The sequence below is a fragment of the Schistocerca piceifrons genome, chromosome 1 (genome assembly GCF_021461385.2).
Source record: "Schistocerca piceifrons isolate TAMUIC-IGC-003096 chromosome 1, iqSchPice1.1, whole genome shotgun sequence".
Classification (NCBI taxonomy): Eukaryota; Metazoa; Arthropoda; class Insecta; order Orthoptera; family Acrididae; genus Schistocerca; species Schistocerca piceifrons.
The window spans coordinates 444,129,902-444,152,788 of NC_060138.1; the positions used below are offsets into that span (position 1 = coordinate 444,129,902).

The 22,887-nt window shown below is 42.0% G+C and overlaps 1 protein-coding gene across 1 annotated transcript; it reads right to left on the reverse strand.

Moving 5' to 3' along the window:
- Positions 1–11,788: 11,788 nt before the first annotated feature.
- On the reverse strand, positions 11,789–15,929 carry LOC124791346. Its single transcript, XM_047257853.1, has 2 exons — positions 15,475–15,929; positions 11,789–12,088 (listed from the first exon to the last, which is right to left on the reverse strand). The coding sequence occupies exons 1-2, from the start codon at positions 15,875–15,877 to the stop codon at positions 11,922–11,924; spliced, it is 570 nt and encodes a 189-aa protein (XP_047113809.1). The 5' UTR covers positions 15,878–15,929; the 3' UTR covers positions 11,789–11,921.
- Positions 15,930–22,887: the final 6,958 nt, after the last annotated feature.

Sequence of the window (22,887 nt, forward strand, 5' to 3'; positions counted from 1 at the left end):
CATCCACTGGCGAATGTTAGGCTGAGACAGTGTGTCACCTGAGGGCTGCAACGCACAGGAGCCCCGCCATGCTGGATGAATATACTCATTCTAGTAGCCAAAGGAATCTATTCCAATAATGCTCATTTTCAAGAAAGTGTAGATAACGGGGTCCTGTAAGATCATGCGGTGACTCAACAAACCCAATCAACTGATTATCTGTCAAACCAGACCCCCACATTTACAGAGAAGCTTCCTTGAAAATGTATCTCCACAACGGTATGTGGGCTTTCTTCAGACCACTGATGTGAATTACGAGAGTTATTGATGCCGTCACGAATGAAAGTGGCATCATCAGTGAAGAGTAAAAATGGGTTTTCCTGCCGATTTTCAAGTATTCAATCGTCCATCTTCACGTTCTGCTCGAAGGTACTGAATGAGCTGCAAATGATACGGATGGAACCCGAGCTTACGTAATGTGCGCCACTTTCTTTGTATGTGAAACACCGATGTGTGCAGAAATTCTACCTGTGCTTGTTGAAAGACTACGTTCTACCGACTGAATGTCTTCTACTTCAGCCACAGCCTGTTCATTTACACGTCCAGATGCATTAAGACGGCTGGGTTTGTACCAGTGTCACGCTGTGTATTGAACTCACGAGAATACACTCTTGAATGTGATAGTGTGCGGTTAGAAAATCATTTACTGTATTCTCTACAAACAGCAACAGCGTTTCCATCACAAAAGCCATGCACAAATACCATACCAGAATGATAAGCATATGTAAATAGGTGCGGCATGATTACACTCTACAGTACACTGGATTTTGACAAAAAATCGTAACGAAAACTGCAACGTAAATTAAAGCACAACTTCGCAACGTGAACATTAACACTCTACTGCGGATAGTAACCCATAGCAACAAGAGTACCAACAAACGAAACGAAAATATATCTCTGTTCTCAACAGAAATTGGACAGATGATATATGGTATTAAATTGCAATTCGTCTAAGCTACCAAGCTAAAGCATTTACGGTTCCTCCAGTCTCGAAACGTTTTGGAAAGAGGGTGGGGGGCGGGGGTGAGGGGAGGGTGTGGAAATCTTCAAGAGCGACGCGAATTAATTTTGTCTTTTGCTAGCGTGTAGGCAGATGAGAGATTTTTGATGCACCTACCATATGTTACCTTTACCATGCATGCCTGAATACTAAAATAGGGTCCCGTACATCAGAGAAGAGAGACCCTGAGTGATGGTTGAGTGAGTGAGGCGAAAGCGCGGGAGCTCTAGGTAGACAGTTCGCGGTGTGAGAGCCGACGACAGCTATGAAAGCGTCGCAATGGCAGTACCATCAAATATTCCATACATGCACAGCTTTTTAAATTAAGAAGAAGAGCACCTGCGAGCAGCTGAAGCGTGGTGTTAACAAAGAATGCTAGGAATTAAGTGGGCAGATATAGTACGAAAAGGAATAGGTGACGAAACACATCTGTAGAAGAGTTTCGACAGGAGGTGAGATCTGTTAATATGATCTTTTACGGTATCTGAAGTAGTAAACCTGAGGCTAGAAGGAACAGTTGGTGCGAAAAATGCAAATGGCAGAGCAAGACTTGCTTGTTTAAAGCATCGTATGGTTGATGTTGGGTGTAATACACTGCCTGAATAAAAAAGCAAAGCCCGCAGAAGACCGTCAATGTAGCATACATACACACATACATACATTAAATCTTGTTCAGTAGCACATGAATACGACATTTCGTAATGATGTGGAAAGTATCACTTTAACGTAAGTTTTCTTTACATAAAATAGTTAATGAATTTTTTTACAGTTACTACGTCATATCCAAGAATTGATCAATTGAGTAGAAGGAGTTGTCATTCAGAAATTCTTTTAATTTGCTTTTAAATGTTGGTTGGCTATCTGTCAGACTTTTAATTCTATTTGACAAATGATCAAAGATTTTTGTGGCAGCATAATTCAACCCTTTTTGTGCCAAAGTGAGATTTAATCCATAATAGTGAAGAGCATTCTTTCATCTAGTGTTGTAGCTATAGACTTCGTTGTTGTTTTTGAATTGGGATGGGTTATTAATGAAAAATTTCATAAGTGAATAAATTTATTGCAAAGGTACTGTGAATGTCCCGAGTTCCATAAATAAATGTCTGCAATGTGATCTTGGGTGGGCTCCAGCCATTATTCTGATTACACATTTTTGTGCAATGAATACTTTCTCTCTTATTAACGAATTGCCCAACAATATGATGCCAAATAAAATCACTGAATGAAAATAGTCATAATAGGGTAATTTAATGATATGTTTATCTCCAAAATTTGCAATAACCCTAATAGCATAAGTAGATGAATCTAACTGTTTCAGCAGATCATCGATGTGTTTCTTCCAATTCAATTTCTTATCAATGCACACACCAAGAAATTTTGAGTATTCTGTCTTTGCAACAGACTTCTGTTCATAGTCTATATTTATCAATCGTGTTATGCCATTTACTGTACAGAATTGCATAAACTGTGTTTCCTCAAAATTTAGTGAGTACATTTGCAGAGAACCACTTGATAACTTTTTTTTGACAGATATTATTTAAAATTTCCTCAGCTGATTCCTGCTTTTTACTATACTTGTATCATCAGCAAAAAGAACTAGCTTTGCTTCTTCATGAATACAGAGTGGCAAGTTGTTAATATATATTAAGAACAATAAGGGACCCAAGACTGAACCCTGTGGGACACCATTTTTGATACCTCCCCAGCTAGAGGACTCTGTTGATTTTTGCAGACTATCTGTACCATTAATTTCAACCTTCTGTATTCTTCCAGTTAGGTATGAATTAAGCCATTTGTTAACTGTCCCACTCATACACACTACTTAAGCTTATCTACAAGAATATCATGATTCACACAATCAAAAGCCTTTAAGAAATCACAGAATAGCCCAATGGGTGATGTTTGGTTATTCAATGTATTTAATATTTGATCAGTGAAAGCGTATATAACATTTTCTGTTGAAAAGCCTTTCTTACAACCAAACTGACATTTTGTTGGTCCTTCAATTTTATAAATATGTGATGCTACTCTTGAATACATTGCTTTTTTCAAGAATTTTGGATAAAGATGTCAGCAGTGAGACTGGATGGTAGTTGTTAGCATCAGACAGATCCCCTTTTTTATGCAATAGTTAAACAATAGCATATTTCAGTCTGTGTGGAAAAATGCCCTGTTTCAGTGAGCTACTACGTATGTGGCTAAGAAGCCTACCTCTTTGTTGGGAACAAGCTTTCAGTACTCTGTTGGAAATGCCATCAATTCCAGGAAAGCTTTTACTTTTGAGTGAATTGATTATTTTCCTAATTTCAGTAGGATAAGTGGGTTGACCTTCAGTTTTATCAAATTGGATAGGTACTGCCTCTTCCATATACTGCCTAGCACTTTTTAATGCTAGCTGGATCCTATTTTCTCTACAACACTTAAAAATGATTATTAAAATGTTTTCTACTTTTGACTTCTTGTAATCAAACTATTCATTGTGTTTGATAGAAATACAGTCATCCTTTGCTCTCAGTTGCCCTGTTTCCCTTTTAACAATATTCCAAATAATTTTAATTTTGTTATCAGATGTGCTAATCTCAGAAACAAAGCACATACTTCCGGACTTTTTAATAACTTTTCTTGATACAGTGCAGTAGTTTTCATAATGATTCAGAGTTTTGGGATTATTTCTCCTCCTAGCTATAAGATACATTTCTCTTTTCTGTTTACAAGATATTTTATTCCTGTAGTAAGCCATGGCTTTTTACATGGTTTCTTACAATTATTTTTCATTGTTCTCTTAGGGAAACTGTTTTCAAATATACTCACAAAGGTATCATGGAGTAAGTTAAATTTTAAATTAGCATCATGTTCCCTGTACACGTCTTTCCAGTCTAACTGTTGCAAGCTTTCCATAAAATTTTGATTTGTTAAATCGTTAATTGAATGCCCTATTTTGGAGGACTGTTTTGCATTACTGTGTGGAGCTATACCATATACTGCAACTATGTGTGCATCTTGATCAGACAGACCATTTCTAACAGGAAATGTTTTTATTTCATTGAATTTATCTTGGTCTATGAAAACATTATCTATCAGTGTGCTGGCTTCCTGTACCAGCCGAGAAGGAAAATCAATGAGTGTTGTCAAATTGAAAGAACCAAGTCATACTTCGAGGTCAAGCTTTCTATCAGACTATTTTGGAAAATCTACCTTGAAATCCCCACAAACACTTATTTACTTTTCTCTGTCTGACAGATAGCACAACAAAGAAACCAAGTTTTTCAAAAATAGTTGAAAATTTCCCAGCGTGGAAATTATAAAAGTGCCATTATTTAGTTTAAGCTCACATGCACATGCTTCTATATGTTGCTCTATGCAAAATATTTCAGATTTTAGCATATATGGCAACTCCTACTCTCTCCATAGTATCTCTACTTACATGTGCTGAAAGCTTATATCCACCTACATTTACTATTTCCATGCCTCTGATTATATGATTTTCAGACAGGCATGGTACATCTATTCCACCCTTAGTTTCTAAATCTTATAAACAAACAAGAAGCTCACCTACTTTGTTTTTTAATCTGCTGATGTTCTGATGCAACATATAAACATTATTTTTCACTCGGCTTTTATGTGAATCTTGTGGTGTACTAACATTATTTTTCACTGTACTGTTATGAGAATCTTGTGATATTTCGACATCTCTAGTATTTGCCTGTCTGAGCTTCTCATGAAGCTTAATTTCAATCAATGTAGGATGACTGGACACTGATTTTAGCTTAAAAAGTACTCCTACGAGTTTCAATGACCCCCCTGCACCGTTAAAGATTTTCCTATCATCCCAGCCAGTTTACCCTTCCCTTTTCTATTGAGATGCAGGCCATATCTTGCGAAGTCGCACCTACCAATACCATCAACAGGAACCAAACCTATGCCTGACAAAATATCCGCCCAAAGCAGCTGATCTAGCTCCATATTGACCCTCCTGATAGAGCTGTTCAATTGGGGCCTATCATACCGCATGAAAGCAGGAACCAAGCCAACATTTGTATGGTTAGTTGCAGATGCTGTTTTTAGCAGGTCACACTTAATATTGTAGCCCAGATCCCTATCAATAATGTCTCCCACTCCACCCACTACCACAACATGATGTATCTTTGTAAAACCCTTGCACGATGATCCTACATCCTCTGACACTTGGATAAGATATGCACTGGGCTTGAAAATAGTTGTGACCTGGTACCTGTCACCTAACTGTTCCTGCAGGATCTGGCCCACTCCTCTTCCATGGCTACTACCTAACAACAGAACTTTCCTCCTACTTTCTACTTTTTTTGCAACACTTGGTTTCCTAGTGAAAGTCTGTTGAGTGCTCACTACACTTACATTTACTTGAGCCCCTTCCTTAACTGACTGAGGTAGCAAGGAAAATCTATTGTTTGTGCCAATGCTGAAACTGTAAGATACTGTTCTCTTTTTGTGGCCCCCTGTTCCTTGCTATCACTTCCCAACTGTCTTTACCCTTCTACCCCTTAACCTCATCGGTTCCTCCCTAGCGCTATCCAGTTCAGCCTGAAGCGCTCTAATCTTCCCTTCCTGTTCCGCTATTTTCCTATCCCTTGAACATAATCTGCAGTACCAGGGAGGAGACCTAATTACTTTCGCAATTCCCATGCCACTACATTCACCCCAACGTAACCATCAGCCACAATACCTGCACAGAACTCCAGAACTGACTTTCCTACAGCAGCTCAAACACTTCTCGATCACAATTGTTTACAATATTTTTACAAAATTTATCTAGGCAATAACTAATATTCTATTGCCTACAGATCATAAGAGTCACTAAAGTTATGTGGAACACTAATATACGTGTATACTATTAATATAGTAACGTAATGTAGTTAATATAACGTTAAAAATCAAAACTTGTATACCCGAAAAATTAGGACTAGATCGTGTATGCGCGATACGCACATTACGCGTTTTGAAAGGAAATAAAATATAGAACTTAAAACCTTTCAATTCCCCGAGTAGATACGGCAATACTAAATGTACACTATGTAACCAAAAGGCAGAAAATGACTTACAAGTTCTTGGCGCCCTCCATCGGTAATGCTGGAATTAAATATGGTGTTGGCCCACCCTTAGCCTTGATGACAGCTTCCACTCTCGCAGGCATACGATCAGTCAGGTGCTGGAAGGTTACTTGGGGAATGACAGCCCATCCGTCACGGAGTGCTGCCCTCAGGAGAAGTATCGATGTCGGTCGGTGAGGCCTGGCTGGAAGTCGGTATTCCAAAACATCCCAAAGGTGTCTTATATGATTCAGGTCAGGACTCTGTGCAGGCCAGTCCATTACAGGTATGTTATTGTCGTGTAACCACACCGCCACAGGCCGTGCATTATGAACAGCTGCTCGATCGTGTTGAAAGATGCAGTCTCCATCCCCGAATTGCTCTTCAACGGTGGGAAGCAAGAAGGTGCTTAAAACATCAATGTAGGCTTGTGCTGTGATAGTTCCACGCAAAACAACAAGGGGTGCAAGCCCCCTCCTTGAAAAACATGATCACACCATGACACCACCGCCTCCGAATTTTCCTGTTGGCACTACACGTGCTGGCAGATGACGTTCACCGGGCATTCGCCATATCCACACCCTGCCATCAGATCGCCACATTGTGTACCGTGATTCGTCACACCAAACAACGTTTTTCCGTTGATCAATCGTCCAACGTTTGCGCTCATTACACCAAGTGATGCGTCGTTTGGCATTTACCGGCGTGATGTGTGGCTTATGAGTAGCCACTCGACCACGAAATCCAAGTTTTCTCACCTCCCGCCTAACTGTCATAGTAGTTGCAGTGGATCCTGATGCAGTTTGGAATTCCTGTGTGATGGTGTGGATAGATTTCTGCCTATTACTCATTATGACCCTCTTCAACTATCGGCGGCCTCTCTCAGTCAACAGACGAGGTCGGCCTGGACGCTTTTGTGCTGTACGTGTCCCTTCACGTTTCCACTTTACTATCACATCAGAAACAGTGGACCTAGGGATGTTTAGGTGTGTGGAAATCTCTCGTACAGACGAATGACACAAGTGATACCCAATCACCCGACCACGTTGGAAGTCTGTGAGTTCCGCGGAGCGGCCCATTCTCCTCTCTCACGATGTCTAGTGACTACTGAGGCCGCTGATATGGAGTACCTGGCAGTAGGTGGCAGCACAATGCACCTAATACGAAAAACGTATGGTTTTGGGGGTGTCCGGATACTTTAGATCACATAGTGTATGTGTAATGAAAACAACCTAAATTCTTCACTTAACACTTAAAGAAATGTCTTAAATTTGTATGTAAACCTAATCCTAAAGTACGCGGAAACCGGCCCTTAGGTTATGTTTTCGTTTTCCTTCGAGAAATACTTTGAAACATGTGAAAACTTCAATAAATAGTATAAAACAGACACTAATTAACTTCGTTACGGTGTAATATTAACTTAATTGTGAGTTATTATTGAATTAATTACTTATCTTCACGAGCTTAAAATTCAAGCGTTTGCAGTCTGCGCCAGTGCTGACGTAGCTTCGTAAATGTGCACACCATCAACGAGTACGTAAACGGTTGGAATTGCAATTCTCTGTGACACATAGGACGGCCACCAGATTGCTTTCGTGTTGTTCGTGTTTGATGTTGTTACGAGGCCTGATAGCGTATATAAAGAGCATGAAGAGCGTCACATATTGAGTGATCACTGTGTAGGGGAGGACGCTCAATCCTATGAGATTATCAGAGGTTAAAGACCCTAATTATGTGTCTGCATTTAGCCGACAGATCAAAACGTGCAACATACAGATTTTTGAGGTGACAGTGGCCCGTTGTTGGACTGCATGGGAACGTGATGACATACATACTTATCGTCAAAGGAATCCATTTCTTTTCTTGGTGGATGATCTAATCGTGCAATATCGAGATGTTTCTTTAACCATTCATATATGGCAACGGTCCAGTGTTGGTCTGCATGGGAACGTGACGATGTCAAGCTTCCAGCCTAAAAAGTCTGACCAACGGATGGCAATCCCCACATTATGCTCAAAGCACGTTGTAACGCCTCCACATCTGCACCTGCTGTCCGAAAACCTTCAAGTAATTGACTCCCTTCAACATTCTGTGTCATCTCGCATCACTTGTTTCAGACCAGCAGCACCTCGATGAGGGATTTTCCGTCCCATGCCGTTAACATCAGAACGCAAGGGAAAGTATGGACTTCTGATCAATGGCGTCGCATTCTATTTAGCGAGGGATCGCCGTTTTGACTTACACCGGATGATTCACAGAACACGTAATGGTCACCGTGCGTTCTCATGTGTCACCTCTCATATGGATGTATCGTTGTGCAGTTTTCCAACACGGCAGTGCCACCCTTCTCAGCTGAATTAGTGACTGCAATGTCAAACTGGTAAGTGGGCTCATGCTGCCATGTTCTCCACAGTTTTGACTCCTTTTTGTAATCACTACAATAACTTCACATAGTCTGTCAACCATTAAGTTTCATTGCTTCTCCTCCCCATTCTGTGTGCTTCAATCCTTTTCTCAGGTAAAAGTTACAAAGATGTGAACAGATTTTCGTGTTGTACAATGAAATAGGAGACTGCATGCCGGCCGAAGTGGTCGTGCGGTTAAAGGCGCTGCAGTCTGGAACCGCAAGACCGCTACGGTCGCAGGTTCGAATCCTGCCTCGGGCATGGATGTTTGTGATGTCCTTAGGTTAGTTAGGTTTAACTAGTTCTAAGTCCTAGGGGACTAATGACCTCAGCAGTTGAGTCCCATAGTGCTCAGAGCCATTTGAACCATTTTTTAGGAGACTGCATCAAACAAGTCGAAAGGCTGATGAGTAAAAATTTATTAGTTAAACGGGCATCGTACGGATCTGAGTAAATGGTTTGCGGAGATGGTTACTGGAGTTATAAATATACAGGATCTATCTCTATTCATGACCGAGAACAGTCCATTGAATAACATTACATCACAATTTACTTAAAAAATGGTTCAAATGGCTCTGAGCACTATGGGACTTAACTACTGTGGTCATCAGTCCCCTAGAACTTAGAACTACTTAAACCTAACTAACCTAAGGACATCACACACATCCATGCCCGAGGCAGGATTCGAACCTGCGACCGTAGCGGCCACGCGGTTCCAGACTGTAGCGCCTATAACCGCACGGCCACTCCGGTCGGCACAATTTACTTCATTTTCGGACTAATCATTTAGCTATTAGAGTCTTTTTAGTTGGTTAGTACCTCAAAAGTACATGACGCGCAAGCAAGCCACAGATTTTTACTTTCCCCTGGGCAGCAAGTCAGGTATTGAAGTGCGGTCACATGGATGGACTGTTACACACAGTGGACAAACACCTAATACACTGAAGTGGGTACATATTAAGATACCAGTTATCACTTTACCTATGTCCCTAATATCCTTTGTATTCGCTCCTAACACTAGAGGACAGTTGGTTATATCAATCGGTTGATCCGAAAAAAGCATTAATGAACCACGGAATCAACAGAATTATTGCTGTGTCGGATAGTAAGCGTTAGTGGCGACACTGGGGACAATATACCGACACACGACTTCGTATATCTGCGAAATATTGACCGATGCTTTACACTTCTGGCCGTATACATTTCGGCCATCTTCTGAGTGAGATGGCTCGCAGCCGGTGGAGCACTTTCTTATGTTTCTATATACAAGAGAGCAGCGTCTCTTTGTCTTGACCACAGAATACACAACGATAGAAATGTTGCTCTGAGGCAAGGAAACTTGTATAAAGTGTATCAGTGGTTAGATGCTCGATCCGTGTCCACTTACAGATGCATCAATGGCAGCTGCTCTTTAGCGACGTCTTTTTAGCTGGCCAAAGAAGTCGCCGGATTCCATGCTTTCTTCATAGTGAAACCGTCAACGGTATTAATTAAATCCTTCGCAGAACAAATTTTCACTGCATCCTCAATAAACAACGTCTGCATATTATTCGCTCTAACGACTCCTTTTTGGAATGACTTACCGCCCTAGTATGCTCATTTAACAATATCGATTACATTTTCACCTTCCCTGCAAAGTTCTGAGTTCTTTCCAGAACAGCTCCAGGCTGGCTAATGATATTACTTACCTTCCTGCCATTCGTGACCCAACCAAGGAACATTGCATAAAAGCAAGTATCGTTCACCCTCATAGGCAACCCAATTAATTTTTCAGGCTGCAATAATCAAACTCCAGTTTTCACTGCGCCTTTCACTGACAATGCCTTGAATGAAAAGGGGTCTGCAGCTCGTGGTCGTGCGGTAGCGTTCTCGTTTCCCGCACCCGGGTTCCCGGGTTCGATTCCCGGCGGGGTCAGGGATTTTCTCTGCCTCGTGATGACGGTGTTGTGTGATGTCCTTAGGTTAGTTAGGTTTAAGTAGTTCTAAGTTCTAGGGGACTCATGACCATAGATGTTAAGTTCCATAGTGCTCAGAGCCATTTGAACCAATGAAAAGAGAAAAATGTATGGGTCATCTACTCTACAGATGTGTGATGAATGATGCGGTATAGAATATTTTCACCAACATGAACACCTTTACTGGCTTTTATTTGGACCACAGATTACTGCCTAATTTGTTTTACAGAATAGACAAATCTCATATATACTTGCATACTGCAAGATGAAGAATAAACACCCTGCAGTTGTTCCTGGAACAAACTGTAGATAACACCTGCTTTCAATAGTTGCTAATCTTGGTATGTAATGAACAGTCAGTAAGACACTCCATAATTAATACTAATGCATTCAGTCAATAAGGCACCTCTCGTTCAGTTTATTTCCTTGACCATGACCCGCAATGTGTGTCGACTATAATTCAGCTGGAGAGATTTTTGAAATTCGAATCACATGGAATTGGTAGTTATATCATAATCCTTGTTATAGATAGTACGGGATGTGCTAGGAGTCATATGACAGGACCGATCATTCGAAGCAAATCAGTCCAGTAAACGTGGGCTCTAAAATGCATACCGTAAGAGTTACGACCACTTATTCATTGTCGGTACTGTGAAACAAATCTCTTCTGCTCATGCGCTTCGATTTCCTTATTTCCATTGGAGGTAGTATAGAACAAAACTAGGAATAACTGTTTAGTAAACATGTTGTCTGACACGCTTACATTAAGAGCTGTGGGTACTCGTTCAGAAGAAGAGATGAGTTTCATATTAACGAAGACGAAAGAGTACTCCTAGATCTTAAGATATGTGTTGTAGAGCCCGTGTTTACTAGATTTTCCCTTCGAATTATCGTTCCCCGCGTACTCCTGGATATTGACGTATCCACCTAGGACATCCTGTATACTATAGAGAACACATAGGCGCTTGTTCTTATGATAAAAGAAGGCCACTGTTGAAGATATGACGTCTGAGGGCACTGAGAACGCTTTTAATATAACGAAGGAAGCTAGACATACTCTGAATCTGTGCACTGCTGACGAAATGGACTCGCAGTGATTAGGTACTGGTTTTGAAAGTGGCCTGTAACAAAAGTCGAAACCTGGAATCCGAATAAAACTAAAAAGTGCCTCAACCTGTCTTCGTCTTCCTCCGTTACTGAAATCGAAGTGTTAATGTTCCCGTTCAGCTCTCGTTTTGGGTAACTCATTTACAAGTTGTGGATATGTATCTTGGTTGATATCTCTTTCAGGGGTACAAATTTATAAGAAATGTGGCGACACTGTTTCTTCCGTTGAACAAGATTTTTACTTCAAAAGCAGTTGGTGAAATTAGTTGCCCAAATCAGCATACACAACACAAGTTAATCATTTATTAGTTGCTTTCATGGAGTCGCAGAATCCAGGTTAAAGTTGTGATCACGCCTTGTGCACTGCTCTGCCTGCCTTCTTGGCAGCTGTTCTGGCTTTGGCAGCTGTCCTGGCTTTGGCTATTGCCCTGGCTTTAGCAGCTGTCCTGGCTTTGGCGTGAGATGCAGTCCTTGAGTTTGCGATGTGCCTCGAATTGCCTTTGCCCACACGGGATGCTGAAAATGAGGTCCAAAACATTAAATTTTTTGCAATATTTATACTCTTCAGGGTGTACACTTAGAGGACACTATGATAGGAAAAGGTACATTCGTCTACATGTTGCAACAATGCGATCTGTGATTCTTACTGTCTTAGTGAGGTACTGCCTCCTTTTATAGCCTATAATATCAGTGACATGTTGGACTGTGACTCAATTTTAGACGTAACAAACGTAACAAGTAGATTTTTAGAGTTTTAGGAGCACTTATATTTTGTTAGTAGGTGAAACGCAGCATGTAGAGTCTCGGTCTTGAGGCTGCAGTACCTACTGTCAAAGTTCTTACAGACAGACCACCTTCAGCAGGCTACCAGACTCTCAATTCATGAACCGAAATAGGTGCAGTGGTCAGGGAACTGCATTCATATTCTACATGTGATGCATTCAGACTGTGTTATGGGATCCAGATTAGGTCTCTTTTGGTTTCACTCAAACTTTACAGAGAAATGTTGTGATGATTCCTTGAAAAGACTATGGGCAGCTCTTTACTCCTCCCTTGACAGTCTGAAAAAGTGCTCAGTCTCTGATTCATAGTAGGCTTTCCTAGTCCTTTTCAATATTTTCGACATCGGAAAACATTTCTGTCGATGACGCAGTGTGATGTAGGAACACAAGTTTTAATCATTAGCCTCAGTTCATAGCTTAAAAACCCCGTTGGTTCTCATCACTCTTTGTAGTGGCTAATATCCATGGTTAATAGATGAACCAATGTACGAAGGACTTACTCACCACAGCAATCTGTTACGTATAGGGGAAGCCGTGCTGCAGGATATTGTGCAATGACAACATAACAAAAAATTCCCAGCTCAAAAAATAATAAGAACTAACATTGATTAGTTAAACTCAAGGGAAGCGTAATTTAAGACTGAAGATGTTTTAAAATGAGCATTTAAAATAAAACATTAATACAAGTTTTCGAAAATAAACAAAAGACATTCTCGTGACGTTATTGCACTCTGCGCTTTTTATTTCTGTTCGTGATGCTTGAGATGTGACTGCCGTCATGTACGTGTAAATCCATTTCTTCATAATCATAATAATTTGGTTTACTATATTTGTGGATGTCTGCAGAATCTAATATTTCCTCATACGTTCCCTCACAGACATTATTGTGATAGTTTTGGTGTTGCACTTTTGGTGTTCGCGACACACACTAGAAAGTATTCTTGTGCTCTGCGGTTGTTTAGGATTCACTGCCACCTCCATAACCGAGATCGCTTTAGTACGGAAGCGCTAGACACGGAGGCAGTCGGATCGAATCCCGTTACAGGAGAAATTATTCGAAACTACTGTCTTTTCTGTAAGGGGACGTGAGATGGCAGTATTCACTTAGGTATAACCAGAAAGACGTCAGTGTCTCTAGCTAGACATCTTACTAATAAAGCAAGATCTCAGCGTTTTATTCAGAGTTTGAGAAGCAGAAATTTCAGATAGACGTTCATTTCAGTTGCCACTGCTCTGCAGTGTAGACGAATTCATTTGCATTTGAGCAGAGACAGAAGTAGTCGAGTGTTGCACTAAGTGTGAGTAAACGTGATCTGCACCGAGGTCATATGTGGGGCCTGAGAATAAGCAGTATACAAATGGTATCACGAATGTTCTGCGCAAAGCAGTTGTAATGCGGCAATACAGTCTCGTAAACAGGGTATGAGCGCCGTGGTTGCTTCGACCACCCATACACCAAAAGTATTACAATCTGCTGGCTGTCAGTTGGGTGTTCAGTATATAGTGTTTGTTGGTGAAGTTCCATCACTATACGCTAGACGGCACCATGTAGAGCCGATTTTCTTGCGCAGTAGTTGGCGAACCTATTGCGACTTACAATTGCGTAGGAAAAAGGGTGTTAAAATCTGTCTGTGCAGAATCCACCGATATCATTTAACTGCAAAGCTATCTGTGTTTTCAACTATATCTTGTATTTTTTGTTCATTTGTATATATCTACCAGCATATTACTACTTCTGTGGTCATGTGCATCATTTCCCTGTTTATGGGTTACTTTGACCACTGGTCATTGTTGCCACTGTATTACATACATACAATTTATTAAACAGTATTGCCGCCAATTACAGGATCGGACTAAGGAATACAAACATTATTCATTAGTATTAAGACGAAGGCTCATCTGCAATTGTTAATGTGCTTACAACTAAGAAAAATACATGTCAGTAATATATTGCCCAAATTACATTCTATTGTGGTTCAGGCTGTGATTCAGGAACAACATGTAATGTCATATATCCGCAGGAACAAGCAGTGAAGTTTGTTTTGCCACAAGTGTAGGGGTGAAACTCAAGGTATCACACTCAACTAACTTTGAAGCTATGAGTGCGATCCTCCAACCTAATACCTTTCGTTATAATTATAATGTTGATTATGGATCACACTGTTTGACTTAGGTGCTGTACTAGGTTTGTTCCTGTTGGAGGCTAAAAAAAGAACTTTAAAAAGTTCAGATCAATGTTTTTATTTGTGGGTTGTCAAAGTTGAATCGTATTTTTGAAGTGAGGACCTTGAGTGAAATATTAGTTAACAGTAGTGAACGTAGAGGGTGGCCAATGTATCCCCGGATCCATGCTAACTTTGACCACTCTAACTTTTGCTATTACTTCTTCTGCACTTTAGAAAATATAGTATTAATCGGCATGTAATCCTTTCACACAAGAGTCCCTATGTTCACTAACATAAATATCATAGAAGTTGAAAAAACAATCATGGTAATCACATTTGAATCTGCAAATAGGCCAAAGGTTTACGGAACTCACATATTTGAATCGACAAGCACGTTACGTGCAAGAATGAGGTAGTAAATCAACAGCGGACTTCTTGGAGGAACCATTCCAGAATTTTCCTTCAGTGATTTAGGGTTAGCAGAGAAAACATAGCAGAGTCCCGGTGTTCCTACTTATGGGTCTTCCGAGTCATGTCTAGTGCCTCACGTTCTCGGTTCATCGGACGAAATCATGAGATACAGTTGATTTTGATCTGTCCGTCGGCATGAACTATTTGACCATTCTTTGCCGTTCCATAATACCAAGGTATGTTTCGGCATTTCTCATTGCCGCTTCATTCAGATATCCATCCACGACGTAAGAAACCAGCACCACTACAAGCAATCATTCAACACAGTAATCCCCGTAACTTGCATACATATCTAACAAATTTTCCACAGGTGGAAACAAATCAATGCTAAACTTCCTCCGCTAACCGCGACAGGAAAGGAAGATGCCGGAATTTGCCAGAATGGGCAGTGATGATTCAGATATTCATGTACGCGCCTTCTTGCCCTATGTCCGCCCTCTCTACCAGCACTATCCAATATACAGCTGTAACTGAGTCGACGTACCTTGTTCGGTGGTAGTGGCCTCCGTCTGGGCCTCGGTCGCGGTTGTCGACTGTTCTGTAGAATTGCTGCTCTCGCTGCTCGTTTCGACGACTGGCCCGATTCCAATAGGCAGCTCGCCTCCAAAGTCACCATCGTCGCCATCCACTGTCCCAGGAACGAATTCGGGGATACCCATCTCATCATCGTCACCACCCACTGGCCCAACAGAGAATTCGAGAATACCTATCTCTGGAGCACCATCGTCGCCATCCACTGTCCCTTGTAGGATTTCGGGGATACCTATCTCTTGAGCACCACCCTCTGGCCCAAAAAAGATTGCGGGAATACCCTGAGCAGCAGCGTAAGGAGCGTGTAGCACGAGCAGACACGCGCCGAACAGAACCATTACCAAGTTGCTGCTCATTGAAGTCGCGAGTCAGTCTCCGTGTACGTATATTGTGAAGACAACTGTGAAAGTCGACGAGTTGCACACTACCTTATATAGTAAGTAAAGTTTCCTAATAATAGATATTCCACCAAACTGAAGGTCACACTAATTAGCAGTACACTCGTTGAGGAAAACAAAAACCGGAGCAACTGCGATTGTCGTTTATCTGCTGCTATTGCAGCCGAGGCTAGTGACTCAACATTCTTACTAATACTTGTAACATAGCTTATTCGAAAGAATGAGTTAATTACGAATTACGGAAATTTGCACTGTTCCGTACAATATTTGCACGTAACTCCTCTGTTACAAAGCGTGATGAGCAGTTCAAAACGATATGAAACAGAACACATAACAAAATGAGATAAAGAGTACAAAATGGTATAATCCTCCATTTTGGTGCAAGTAACATTAAGATTTATAAATTATAGAGCGCAGCAATCACTCGTCGTTTTTTGTGAGCTTTTGTAGGTTCTAATAAAACCTACAAAAAAGGACGACTAATTGCTGCGCTCTACAATTTATAAATCACGTAACAGTCGCTGAGTGCACTCACTTTCCTAATGGAAGGTAACCTGATTAGATTAAGAGTTTCTTCGAGTGAATGCACCGATCATAGAAAGTTGTTTAAATCCATATTCATTTTGTTCCTAGCTGTATACATATTAGCCAAAACTTGGCTTCCTTATTCATTTTTAAACAACATCGGTATCGATTATTTAATTTGCTGACATGCACTAAATAATATCAGACTGAAATTTTTACATGGTGTGCTTTCTTAAAGACTATTTGTGGTAGAATTGATTGTTGTCGGTTTCTATGCCTATGTCCACATTTGAATGAATTAAGATCGAAATTGCTCGGTCGCAGAAAGTAATCATAAACATACATAACACTGCCGGAAAATGATAGTATTCAAAAAATTGTACATCTACATCTACATGGATATACTGCAAATCATATTTAAGTGCCTGGCAAAGGGTTCATCGAACCACCTTCGCAATATTTCTCTATTATTCCAATCTCGCACAGCGGCCGGAAAAACGAACCTATATCTTTCCGTGCAGGTTCTGATTTACCTTAGTTTATGATGACGATCGTTTCTCCCTATGTAAGTGGGCGTCAACAAAATATTTTCGCTTTCGGAGGAGAATACTGGTCATTGAAATTTCGGGAGAAGATTCCGCCGCAACGAAAAACGCTTTTGTTTTCAATGATGTATGCGATATCATTTCAGTGACACTCTCCCCCCTATTTCGCGACAATACAAAACGTGCTGCCCTTCTTAGAACTTTCCTTATGTAGTCCGTCAATCCTATCAGGTAAGAATCCCGCACCGCGCTTCAGTTTTGTAAAAGAGGACGGACAAGCGCACTGTCTCTAAGTGCCCTGCCAATGAAACGAAGACGCATTGGTTCAAATGCCTCTGAGCACTATGGGACTTAACTGCTGGGGTTATCAGTCTCCTATAACTTAGAACTACTTAAACCTAACTTACCTAAGGACATCAATCACATCCATGCCCGTGGCAACATTCGAGCCTGCGACCGCAGCGGTCGCGCGGTTTCAGACTGTAGCGCCTAGAACCGCTCGGCCATCCCGGCCGGCAAAGACGCATTCTTTGGTTAGCCTTCCCCACAACATTTTCTATGTGTTCTTTCCAATTTAAGTTGCTCCTAATTGTAATTCCTATGTATTTAGTTGAAATCGGCTTTTAGATTTGACTATATTATGGTATAATCAAAGTATAGTTGATTCCTTTTAACGCTCATGTGGACGACCTCACACTTTTCGTTAGTTACGTCAATTGCAAATTTTTGCATCACGCAGAAGCCGCTCGGAGTGGCCGCGCGGTTAGAGGCGCCGAGTCACGGACTGGGCGGCCCCTCCCGCCGGAGGTTCGAGGTTCGAGTCCTCCCTCGGCATGGGTGTTTGTTTTGTTCTTAGCATAAGTTAGTTTAAGTAGTGTGTGAGTCTAGGGACTGATGACCTCAGTAGTTTGGTCCCTTAAGAATTCACTCACATTTGAACATTTTCCAACACACAGACATCTTTTCTAAATCGTTTTCCAATTTGTTTTGATCTTGTGATGACTTCAGTAGTCGGTGAACGACAGCATAATCTAAATGTAAACAAAGTAAGACGGCTGCTCAGTCTCCTGAATCGTTATATATAAGCAACAGAAAATGCCTGTAAGAGAGTTGCAAGAAATGTAACAAGAAATTCCATTTCTGTCTCTCTCTCTCTCTCTCTCTCTCTCTCTCTCTCTCTCCCTCTCTTTTTCTCCGTGCTGGAACGTCTGTCTGTCTGTATGTCTGTCTCTCTCTCTCGTCTGAGTCGTCAGTCTTCTGATTGGATCCCCTGCCCCTCCCCCATCGAATTCCACTCCTCAGCCGACCTTTTCCTTTTCGTCTCAGTGAGGCATTTGCACCCTACGCCCCCTCAATTATTTGTTGGATATATTCTAATCTCTGACTTTCTCTACAAATTTTGCTCTCTACAGCTCCCTCTAGTACCACGAATGTTATTCCCTGACGACTTAACAGACGTCCTACCATCCTAACCCTTTTCCTTCCCAGTGTTTTCCCTATATTCTTTTTCTCGCATATTCTGCGCAGAACCTCCTCATTCATTGCCTCGTCAACCCACATGCTTTTCAACATTATTCTGTAACATCACATCTCAAACGCTTCGATTCTCTTCCGTTCCGGTGTTCCTATAGAATGCTGTGCTCCAGACGTACATTCTCAGAACTTCATTCCTCAAATGAAGACCTACGTTTTATACAGAAGGCCCTTATTGCCAGTGTTAGTCTGCTTTTTGTGTCCTGTGTTGTGGCCACATGTACACTACTGGCCATCAAAATTGCTACACCACAAAGATGACGTGCTACAGACGCGAAATTTAACCGATAGGAAGAAGATGCTGTGATATGCAAATGATTAGATTTTCAGAGCATTCACACAAGGTTGACGCCGGTGGCGACACCTACAATGTGCTGACATGAGGAAAGTTTCCAACCGATTAATCATACACAAACAGCAGTTGACCAGCGTTGCCTGGTGAAATGTTGCTGTGATGCCTCGTGTAAGGAGGAGAAATGCGTACCATCACGTTTCCGACTTCGATAAGGGTCAGATTGTAGCCTATCGCGATTGCGGTTTATCGTATCGCGACATTGCTGCTCGCATTGGTCGAGATCCAATGACTGTAAGCAGAATATGGAATCGGTGGGTTCAGGAGGGTAATACGGAACGCCGTGCTGGATCCCAACGGCATCGTATCACTAGCAGTCGAGATGACAGGCATCTTATCCGCATGGCTGTAACGGATCGTGCAGCCACGTCTCGATCCCTGAGTCAACAGATGGGGACGTTTGCAAGACAACAACCATCTGCACGAACAGTTAGACGACGTTAGCTGCAGCATGGACTATCAGCTCGGAGATCGTGGCTGCGGTTACACTTGACGCTGCATAACAGACAGGAGCGCCTGCGATGGTGTACTCAACGCCGAACCTGGGTGCACGATTGGCAAAACTTCATCTTTCGGATGAATTCAGATTCTGTTTACAGCATCATGATGGTCGCATGCTTGTTTGGCGACATCGCGGTGAACACACATTGGAAGCGTGTATTCGTCATCGCCATACTGGTGTATGACCTGGCGTGATGGTATGGGGTGCCATTGGTTACACGTCTCAGTCACCTCTTGTTCGCATTGACGGCACTTTGCCCCTTTGAACTGTCGACGTTACATTTTAGATGTGTTACGACCCGTGACTCTACCCTTCATTCGATACCTGCGAAACCCTACATTTCAGCAGGATTATGCACGACTGCATGTTGCAGGTCCTGTACGGACCTTTCTGGATACAGAAAACGTTCGACTGCTGCCCTGGCCAGCACATTCTCCAGATCTCTCACCAATTGAAAACGTCTGGTCAATGGTGGCCGAGCAACTGGCTCGCCATAATACGCCAATCACTACTCTTGATGAACTGTGGTATCGCGTTGAAGCTGCATGGGCAGCTGTACCTGTACGCGCCATGCAAGCTCTGTTTGACTCAATGCCCAGGCGTATCAAGGCCGTTATTACGGTAAGAGGTGGTTGTTCTGGGTACTGATTTCTCAGGATCTATGCACCCAAACTGCGTGAAAATGTAATCACATGTCAATTCTAGTATAATATATTTGTCCAATGAATACCTCTTTATCATCTGCATTTCTTCTTGGTGTAGCAATTTTAATGGCCAGTTGTGTAGTAAGCGTTTCTTCAAGCAGTGGAGAATGGCAAAACAGAGGCACGCCAGCGACCGAGGGATTACGAAGTAGGCCGGCACAGATAGCCTTCCTGACAGCAGCAGTCTACCAACAGACTGACGCAAGGACTCACACAGACCGAGCGAAGCCTGGAGAGTGCTGAGTAAGGGGAAGTCAGGCCAGCACCCTAAGTTACGCTGCAGTATACTGCGGGAGTAATAACAAAAAGCTACCACCGAGGGTAAAAAACGTCCTCCTGACGGATATAAATAGTGGGGCGCAGGCAGCAACAGACAGAAGCCATTAGAAAGCAGTTCGGATCTGAGGACGGACGTGGTCCGTGTCCGGATGTTGAATATTCGTAGGTGATGATTCCAGAAGTCTGTTCCAGCTCGCAGGAGTCATCCGTTCGCCGCCAGATGTCAACTTCAGCTCTGGAGGTTGGTCCGAGCTCGGTCAGCACCATGGCTGACTAACTACAGCGAGAACTTCCAGCAGGACCGGCCACAGCGCGGTCTTGGTCACAGGCGCCGCCGGGAACGGACGCCCGGACTTCATGGCAACCCGGCCCCAAGGTGTATGGTCCATCCATGACGGACATCGCGACTGACGGCTTCCCAGCCGCCGGTGCAGCAGGCGTCGGCAGCTGACCTCACGGCGACGAGTTCATCTCAGCCACAGGGCATCCTGGCTTCAGCAGAGCACTGGCGGCCTGAGGCTCCCGAGTGCGATCAGCAGCGCGCGTTGCGCGCATTGTCGGAGGATCTACACAGCAGCAGCCGGGCGGAGGGATCCGCAGGGCTGGGCAGCGACGACGAGCGAGAAATTGTAAAGAAAGTTCAATAAATAATTGTAAAACTCCACGCCGTCTCAGCCTTTGGCGAAGCCACTGTGTCTGATGCTCACAAGTGGTGCAGAAGTCGTAACACCTCCTTGCTCCCCCCGTCATTATTTTGCTGCCTAGGTACCAGAATCCCTTAACTTCGTCTACTTCGTGATCCCAAATTTGATGTTATGTTTCTCACTGTTATCATTTCTGCAGCTTCTCACTACTCTCGTCTGTTTTCGATTTATCTCAGCCCATGTTCTGTACTCCTTAGATTGTTGATTCCATCCAACATATCATGTAATTCTTCTTTGCTTTCACTGAGGGTAGCAATGTTGTTAGCGAATCGTATCATTGATATCCTTTCACCCCGAATTTTAATCCCGCTGTTGAAACTTCGTTTCATTTCCCTCATTGCTTTAAAGACGTGTAGATTGAATAGTAGCGATGAAAGACTACATTCCTTCTTTACGCCCTTTTTAATCCTAGCACTTTTAATCTTTGCCTTCCAGTCTTATTATTCCTTCTTGGTTGTTGTACATATTTATGCTACCTCTATTTCCCTACAGCTTACCAATATTGTCCTTAGAATTGTGAACAACATGCACCATTTTGCATTATCGAACGCTTTTCCAGGTCGACAAATCCTATGGACGTCTCCTGATTTTCTTTAGTATTGCTTTCACTATCAGCCGCATGTTGCAACTGCCACTCTGGTGTCTTTAGCTTTCCTAAAGCCAAACTGTTCGTCATCTAACAAATCCTCAGTTTTCTTTTCCATTCTTCTGTATATTATTTCTGTCAACAGCCTGAATGCATGAGGAATTCAGCTACTTGTGCGATAATTCTCATGCTTGTTAGCTTTTGCACCCTTCGGAATTGTGTGACTGACTTTTTTCGGAAGTCTGATGGTATGTCGCCAGTCTCATACCTTCTACACACCAGTGTGAATAGTGGTTTTGTTGCCACATCCCCCAATGGTCTCACAAATTCCTTTTGCCTTATTTGAGCTTAAATCGTCCAAAGCTCTTTTAAATCCTGATTCAAATACTGGATTCCCTATTTCTTCGCTGTCGTCAAACGTTCCTTCTTCTATAATGTCATCAGAAAAGTTTTCTCCCTTCAGTGTATGTTCTCCATCTGTCCTCTCTCTCTTCTGCGTTTACCGTTGAGCTCTTAATATTACCGACTTTGCTTTTAATTTCACTAAAGGTTGTTTTGCCTTCTCTATAAGTTGAGTCAGTTCTTCCGATAATCATTTCTTTTTCGATTCCTTCACATTTTTCATGCAGTTATTTTGCCTTAGCTTTTATGCACTTCTTATTTATTTCATTTCCAAGTGACTTGAATTTCTGTGTACCTGAATGCCCTTGTACATTTTTGTACTTACTTCTTTCGTCTGTCAACTGAAGAATATCTTCTGTTACCCATGGTTTCATCATAATTAATTTCTTTGTACCTACGATTTTCTTTCCAACTGAACTGCCCACTGAGCTATTCATTATCGCAGTATATATAGCTTTAGAGAAATTCACGTGTGTTTCTTCATTCCTTAGTAATTCCATGTCCCACTTCCTTTCTCTGTGATTTTTCCTGACTAGTCTCTTGAACTTCAGTCCACTTTTCATCATTACTAAATTTTTGAGTCTATATCTACTCCTGCGTAAGCGTTACAATACAGTATCTAATTTCGGAAAATTTCCTGACCATTATGTAACCTAACTGAAATCTTCCCTTATCTCGGCCTTTTCCAAGTATGTCTTCTCATCTTGTGTTTCTTGAACAAGGTATTCGCCTTCACTATCTGAAATTTACTGTAGAACTCAATTAGTCCTTCTGCTCTCTCATTCCTGCTACCAAGCACATATTCTTCCGCAACCATTTCTTCTTTTCCTTCCCTA